The sequence below is a fragment of the Manacus candei genome, unplaced genomic scaffold (genome assembly GCF_025592945.1).
Source record: "Manacus candei isolate 608988 ecotype Guabito, Panama unplaced genomic scaffold, ASM2559294v1 h1tg000015l, whole genome shotgun sequence".
Taxonomy (NCBI): domain Eukaryota; kingdom Metazoa; phylum Chordata; class Aves; order Passeriformes; family Pipridae; genus Manacus; species Manacus candei.
This window is the reverse complement of record NW_026138063.1, coordinates 134,999-142,640: the sequence shown is the minus strand read 5'-3', so window position 1 is coordinate 142,640 and position 7,642 is coordinate 134,999. Positions and strand designations below refer to the sequence as shown.

General features: G+C 45.0%; 2 protein-coding genes across 2 annotated transcripts in view; one reads left to right on the top strand and one right to left on the bottom strand.

Annotated features, from left to right (window-relative positions):
- Positions 1-822: 822 nt before the first annotated feature.
- Positions 823-4,942, bottom strand: LOC127468735 (tubulin alpha-3 chain-like). The gene is made up of 5 exons (XM_051782225.1): positions 4,768-4,942; positions 3,183-3,405; positions 2,501-2,649; positions 1,476-2,156; positions 823-1,245 (listed from the first exon to the last, which is right to left on the bottom strand). The coding sequence occupies exons 1-5, from the start codon at positions 4,768-4,770 to the stop codon at positions 949-951; spliced, it is 1,353 nt and encodes a 450-aa protein (XP_051638185.1). The 5' UTR covers positions 4,771-4,942; the 3' UTR covers positions 823-948.
- A 110-nt stretch (positions 4,943-5,052) lies between these two features.
- HLTF (helicase like transcription factor) overlaps positions 5,053-7,642 on the top strand; it is a 30,454-nt gene continuing 27,864 nt past the window's right edge. The window contains exon 1 of the mRNA XM_051782223.1: positions 5,053-6,908. The gene's annotated coding sequence lies outside the window, so the exon portion shown is untranslated. The remainder of the gene's footprint in view (positions 6,909-7,642) is intronic.

Here is a 7,642-nt window from a genome sequence, read left to right as displayed (position 1 = left end):
ATTAAGGTGAGATGGGACTGGGAACGGCGGCTCAGGAATTGTTTGGGTGGGAGGTGCGTGTGCGGAGCGGATTTGCCGTGGGCGTGGCTCGGAGCAGCTGCCGCCGACGAGCAGCGAGGGTAACGTCCCAGGCTGCTGAGACCTGGCATCTTGCAGTCTCCCAGATACAAACACAAATACTTTTTTGTATTTAAATGCAGCAGTTCTTTCTTCATAACTCCATACGCTCTGCATACACTGCATGCTCCACGGATACTAGTTACAAATACTTCTGAAAAAAAAATCACTTCTGGTATCTTTAGTATGTGTTGCCCCTTTTCTCTCTCCTGGTTTTATAGAACATGTAGGCAAGAAAAAAACCCCAAAATGTACAACCCACACCCAAACCAACAACCCCCCCCAAACAAAACTTAAACTTTTGTCTCAGTTTCCAGATTCAGGACCAAAGAAAGTGTATTTCACAGAATATCCTGAGTTGGAAGGGACCCCTAAGGATCCAGTCTAACTGTTAAGTAAATGGCCTGTACGGGGATCAGACCCATGATCTTGGTGTTACTGGGACCATGCTCTCACCAACTGGGTCAGTGGTTTTTACACAAGCCAAGTGCCCTATAATTAACTGCTTCCATATGTCTCTAAAGCTCTATTCATTTGTAAAGGACATTAGATTTTTTTTTTTTTACTAGGTGAACGTAGGAATGTGAAAATTACAACACACTTTTAAAGCAGGTAACAGATCTGCTACCAAAACCTGTAATCTCAAATGGTCCTTCCTTAGTGAATACACACATTAATTAAGTGAAGAAGAAAAAACAGAGATGGTAGAATCTTTAAAACTTTATTTGAAAACACATTTGAAAACTTTATTTAAAAACAAACAAGTGAACAGGGTTCTGCAATTCTTTTTTTTTTTTTTTGGTAAATAAATTTTTCCAGGCTTTAGTTTTCTCAATATTCATCTCCTTCTTCAGCCTCTGCTTCTACTGAGTCTAGACCAACTTCTTCATAATCTTTCTCAAGGGCAGCCAGATCTTCCCGGGCTTCAGAAAATTCTCCTTCCTCCATCCCTTCCCCAACATACCAATGCACAAAGGCACGCTTGGTATACATGAGATCAAATTTGTGGTCGAGCCGAGCCCATGCTTCAGCAATAGCAGTTGTGTTACTCAGCATACACACAGCCCGCTGCACCTTGGCAAGGTCAGCACCTGGCACCACAGTTGGAGGCTGATAGTTAATGCCCACCTTTAAGACAACAAATGAAAACTTTCCTTAGGAGCGCTAAGGTTTAAAGGCTCATTTCCGTTAACAACCAAAAATCACCATAGTTATAATTAAATAAAATAGCTTAGAGTTATTCTGGACTTTATCAAAATATTTAACAGGGACATTACAATATTTTAGCATGACTGTTATCTCTGAGAACTACACAATTGCTAATCATTCAGATATTGAGGACTTAAAAAGCTACGTACCTTGAATCCAGTTGGGCACCAATCCACAAACTGAATGGTACGTTTAGTCTTGATAGTGGCAATGGCTGCATTGACATCCTTGGGCACGACATCGCCTCTGTATAACATACAGCAGGCCATGTACTTGCCATGGCGAGGGTCGCATTTCACCATCTGGTTGGCTGGTTCAAAGCAAGAGTGGGTAATTTCAGCCACAGATAACTGCTCATGATATGCTTTTTCAGCAGAGATGATGGGGGCGTATGTTACCAAGGGGAAATGGATTCGTGGGTATGGAACCAGGTTAGTTTGAAATTCTGTCAGATCTACATTAAGGGCTCCATCAAAACGCAGTGAGGCTGTGATGGATGAAACAATTTGCCCAATTAATCGGTTTAAATTTGTGTAAGTAGGACGGCCAATGTCCAGGTTACGACGACATATATCATAAATGGCTTCGTTATCTACCATGAAGGCACAGTCTGAATGCTCTAATGTTGTGTGGGTAGTTAGAATGGAGTTGTAGGGTTCCACTACAGCAGTGGAAACTTGTGGTGCTGGATAAATTGCAAACTCCAGTTTAGATTTCTTGCCGTAGTCAACAGAGAGCCTTTCCATAAGCAGTGAAGCAAACCCTGAACCAGTGCCTCCTCCAAAACTATGAAATATAAGGAAACCTTGCAGCCCTGTGCATAGATCAGCCTATAATGGAGTGGAAAAAAATGGGAGAAAAAAACCAGTTAGTGATGGTTTTGGAGAAATCAGTATTAAAATAATCATTCAAAAGCATTTGTCATAAGTTTGTTAGTTTGACATTGTTATAATAAAAAAAACCAGCTTTCTTGAAAGGTCCTGGTTTAACTGGCTGAATTTTTATTTAAAGGGGGGTGGGACAGGCAAGGAAATAAAAGGTTTATTGTGTTTTGTTTTAAACAATTAAGTATGCACAAAATTCTTAGTGAAAAAAAAACAGAAAACCATCAATATAGATAGCTATAGAGCTGTATCAATTATTTTAAATACTAACTTGCAGCATGAATTCTTACCAGTTTGCGAATGCGGTCTAGCACTAGATCAACGATCTCTTTTCCAATGGTATAATGGCCTCTGGCATAATTATTGGCTGCGTCTTCTTTCCCAGTAATGAGCTGCTCAGGATGGAATAACTGCCTGTATGTGCCTGTACGTACTTCATCTACAAAAGACCCCAAAACACCACATCATAAATTTGATCTGTTCGGTTCTGTGTGTGCTGCCTAGTGACAACACACTAAGCACATGTGTCAAAAGAGTGCAGACAGCATCTCTTACTATGCACAGCTTGTCTGACTAGTCTAAGAAGTTGGCTCAACTTCAGCCACTTTTTTTAGGGGTAAACATCAAGCACACACAAAGCAGTATTTGTACTTGAGGAACACAGAGGTCACTCAGAAAACTACATTACAGGTACAGACGAGGTACTGGACAACCATCAAACAGAGCTCTGGATGCAGTGCAGCAGTCTGGAAAGATTATCCAGATCGTAGAAAAGTTCTATCATTTTCCAAATAGTTACCTGTAGGCCATTATTTAATTTCTTTCAAATAACAATAACCTCAAATGTCAAAACAGCATCCAGACACACATCTTTTAAAATCTATAGTGTTCTTAACAGACAAAAAAAGACAGTAGGTAATCCATAAAGGATCCTCACTTTTTCACTGAAGACCTTTAATGCTGGGTACATACCAACTACGGTTGGCTCTAGGTCCACAAACACTGCTCTCGGAACATGTTTACCAGCTCCTGTCTCACTGAAGAAAGTGTTAAATGAATCATCTCCACGTCCCATAGTATTATCACTAGGCACTTGACCATCAGGCTGGATCCCATGTTCAAGACAATACAATTCCCAACATGCATTGCCAATCTGAACACCAGCCTGACCAACGTGGATGGATATGCATTCACGCTGCGAAATTAAAACACAACAATAATAAGACATGGAGTTACCTGCTTCTATATTTTATTCTCATTATAACTAGCTATCTGTGGGTTGTATTTTTCCATGATCTTTCTCTGGTGCAATATTCCCTGGTTTCTCTTGAGTGACAATTTAAAGAGAACAAATGTTGTCTGTTGCTAGCAAGACACTACTCACCTTAGTTGACCTGCACTGACTTTGAGAATATTGGAAGATCCTAAAGGCAACCTAGTCTCTATGAACACATCCCTTATGATGCTGCATATATATCTTTAATATTCAACCTAGTCTCTTTTTCACCTTCTTTTAGCTTTTGGAAGACTTCTTTATATAATATCCCCAAATTTCCTTGACTTGTTGCCAAACCACATACTGGGTAACTGTTGTAAGAATCTTTCATGCACAGGACCACTCAGTACGTTTTTCTTTATAATAAGCGTAGTGGTATTTAGCCCCTGACAATTTGAATGTATTTTTTTTCATACATATTCTTATGTGAAATTCTCCAAGAGTCCCAATCAAATGTCATCTGCCCACTTTAAGCCAGCTCCTGATTCTAAGCAACTGCCATGTATGTTTAATCTCCCGATACCTCAGTTTTGTCTTACACCCGAGATGGAAATAAGCTGCATTTCTAGTTTACTGTTACAGTGTATCTAGGAAAAAGCAGAGCTGGAAAAGAAAGAGCAAGGTGTCTGGGCTGCCCTTTCCCGTTTTCTTGGCAGCTGCATCCAGCGCAGTACCCTCGGCTGTTTCCGTTCTCATCCCCGCAGGTCCGCCCTCCGCCGGCCCCGCCCCTTCCTCCGACTGGCCCTCCATCGCCGGCGACCCCGCCCCCCCTCTGATTGGCCCTTCACCACCCCCTCCTCTGATTGGCTGCGCCCAGCAAACAGCTCCTCCCGGCACGCGCCGCCCGCCCGTCCCTCACCGCCGCCCCCTCATAAGCACGCGCTGTGGCCTCTGCAGCTTCGCGCGCCAAGGAGGCCCGGAAACGGCGGAAGGATCCGGCTGCTCTTTCCCGCTGTCTCTCTGCTGCCTGGGTCAGGTTTCAGTCTGCCTCTCGCCCCTTCGCACGGGAGGTGCTCGCTACGAACAGCCTTCCGTTGCACTTCCACATAGCCCTGGCTAGCCACGGGTCACTTTCTGTGCCTCGCCTTCCTTGAACTATTAACCTTTACACTCCTTCTTCTCCCCAGTCCTTCGGCCTTAGTGCTACCGCGGGGACTTCAAGCAGAGACTGCCTGCAAGTCCCGCCACAGTACGTGCAGTCACAAACTCCGCCGACTGCCACAGCAGAAGCCCTCCCAAACGTCCTTCCTCCCCCCCAGCCGCGAGGATCCCGTATCCCACCATGGTGCCTTGCTAAGCTGACGAACTCCAGCTGCGCCACAGCCCGTCTGCCGACGCTCACCGACCGGTACCAACTGCCGGCCGTTAACGGCCTCAAACCCTTCGCCTCAAGCGCTGGCTCCCCATTGGCCCTTACCCGCGCGGGCTACGCGCGAGCGAGCACCGCTGATTGGCGGGGCCGTTCTTCTCCCGGCGGGGCGGGAGCGGCTGCCACGTGCAGGGGCGTGTCTGGGGGCGTGTCTGGAGAGGTCTCGGGCGGGGCGGGATCTCGAGGCGGGAAAGCGGCCGCGCCGGGGCGGGAAGGGTTCCTCCGGTGGCTGGGGGTCCTGTCGGGCAGAGCGGGGCCGACAGTTGGACAGGTGCCGCTGGATGGCCAGAGTTGAAGTGAGCCAGCTCTGTTGTTTTCTCGAGTAGCAGCCTTGCCACTTATAGGGGTTTTTCCCTCCCTTTCTTTCCACTTTTTCCCCTTCTTTCCTCTTTCTTCCTGTCTCCCCAAAGAAAAGCAAAAGATTTGCTGTTAATAACGAGAACGGGTAAAAATTTAAATTAAGAAATTGCTATTAATTAAAAGAGACAAGCTCTTTTAGGCTTCTCATAATGCACATTTTTTTAATTCCTTAATGCTGCCTAACTGAAGCTTATCAAGTTTATTTCTCATGTACTTTGGTGCTTAGAATTCTGCACAAAACTGTATACCATTAATTCTACTGTCTGCTGGAAAGAGTTGTGCGTACATATACCAAGATAGCTTCTGAATGATAAAATTATCCCTTTATCATTGAATGACTTGACTGTATTCAAGTATTAACCTTTTATATTTGTCAAACTCCTTTATATGCTCTTAGTTAGAGACTTTCTTGTACACCTTCAGCATTCTAGCCTGATAGGTCATATGAACTCAGGAAGATTTTTCGCCTTGACTCTTCATGGACATAAATCTTTTTTAAAGGGCAGTTAACCTAAACCTATAGCAATGACTGTGCCATAGAAGAGAAAAAAAGAGGCCTATGCAGCATTGCCAGCTTATGGTAATGATGGAAAAAATGTTGAGCAATGACAAAGGGAGAAAGGAGAGGAGGCATCATTGTAGACCATTTCTTTAGGAAATGAGTCTGAGAAAGTAAGTTCTCAAAAATATCATTTGTAAGTGCAGACCCTCTAAGAGAGACTGTTTATTCAGCCTTTCTCATGTATTCTTTAAAAAAGGAATTACCATTAAAAAAAAGTCCCTTAAAAAAATCTGCAAGGACTCAATATTCCATCATCACCAGATATTTTGTTTGCTGTGGTGGGCAGACCCTGGCTGGATGCCAGGTGCCCACAAAAGCTGCTCCATCACTCCCCTTCTCAACTGGACAGGGGAGAGAAAATATAATAAAAGGCTCACATGTTGAGATAAGAACAGGAAGAGATCATTCAGCAATTACCATCACAGGCAAACCAGCCTTGAGCTGGGAAATTAGCCTAATTTATTGCCCAACAGATAAGAGTAAGGTAAATAGAAATAAAACCAAAATCTTGAAACACCTTCCTCTCACTCCTCCTTCCCTTTTTCCTGGGCTTTGCCCATTTGTATAAAGATGATAATCTTTATACAAAATTTATTGGCAAAGTTTTAAGGATAAGTTAGTGAAAAGCTGGGATTTTGCTTCCTTTTATTGGTGGTGGTGGGTTTGGTTGGTTGTTTTTCTGGGTTGGTTTTTTTTAACATCAACCTGCATCTTTAGATGAAACTATATAATTTGCATCCAGGCTTGTCCAAAAAGACTGCTACATAAATCCCTGTTTTGCAAAACATTTATTTCAGTGAATAGCAGCAGCTGCCTTAGTGACTTTGTGAAAATATTTTAGTCATTTAATGGAATGGAATGGCAGCCTGGTATGCCGTGTGACAGTATGCAGTTTTTAGAAAATGAAGCTTTTAAAACTCACCCTCTTTTTTTCTTCTTTTTTTTTTTTTCCCACAGTAGCCTAGTGAAGAAGAAAAATGCTGTTTCCTTCATCTGTTGTTGGCTACGACATGTATCTATTTGACTTGCAGCTCATTCCATTACAATTTTTAGGAGAAGCTGTAAGAGACTTCAGAGTGGTTTCACTTAAGTGACATGAAAATATTGTTTCAAAAGGCTCTATTCTGCAAGGTTATAAATGTTTTTAATTATCACTGACCATGACTATTTGTGCCTAAATTAGTGTACCATATGCTTTTTATCTTTAGTAGTAGAGTTGCTACTTTCCAAGTCAGATTCTTATTACAACATAAAGCTTCAGAAAATCACATTCTGACAATATCATGCTTTGCCCTTTGCATCCTCTTTTATTTTCTTGGCATCTTTGCAAACTCGTAAACATTCTGTCTGTAACTGACGGCTAACTGCACGTGTTCTTGCCACTGTAGACAGGTTCTTTTACCATTAGCACTTGTCGGGTAAAGCGTACATGGCCCGTGGCACGGCCGGATACCCCGAAGAGGGTGCCGGGGCAGAACCCGGGTACCCCGGCGAGGGGCGCGCTGGCAGTAGCGGGGCCCCGCAGAGGGGTTCGGGTACCCCGGCGAGGGGCGCGCTGGCAGTACCAGGGCCCCGCAGAGGGGTTCGGGTACCCCGGCGAGGGGCGCGCTGGCAGTAGCGGGGCCCCGCAGAGGGGTTCGGGTGTCCCGGCGAGGGGCGCGCTGGCAGTAGCGGGGCCCCGCAGAGGGGTTCGGGTGTCCCGGCGAGGGGCGCGCTGGCAGTACCGGGGCCCCGCAGAGGGGTTCGGGTATCCCGGCGAGGGGCGCGCTGGCAGTACCAGGGCCCCGCAGAGGGGTTCGGGTATCCCGGCGAGGGGCGCGCTGGCAGTAGCGGGGCCCCGCAGAGGGGTTCGGGTGTCCCGGCGA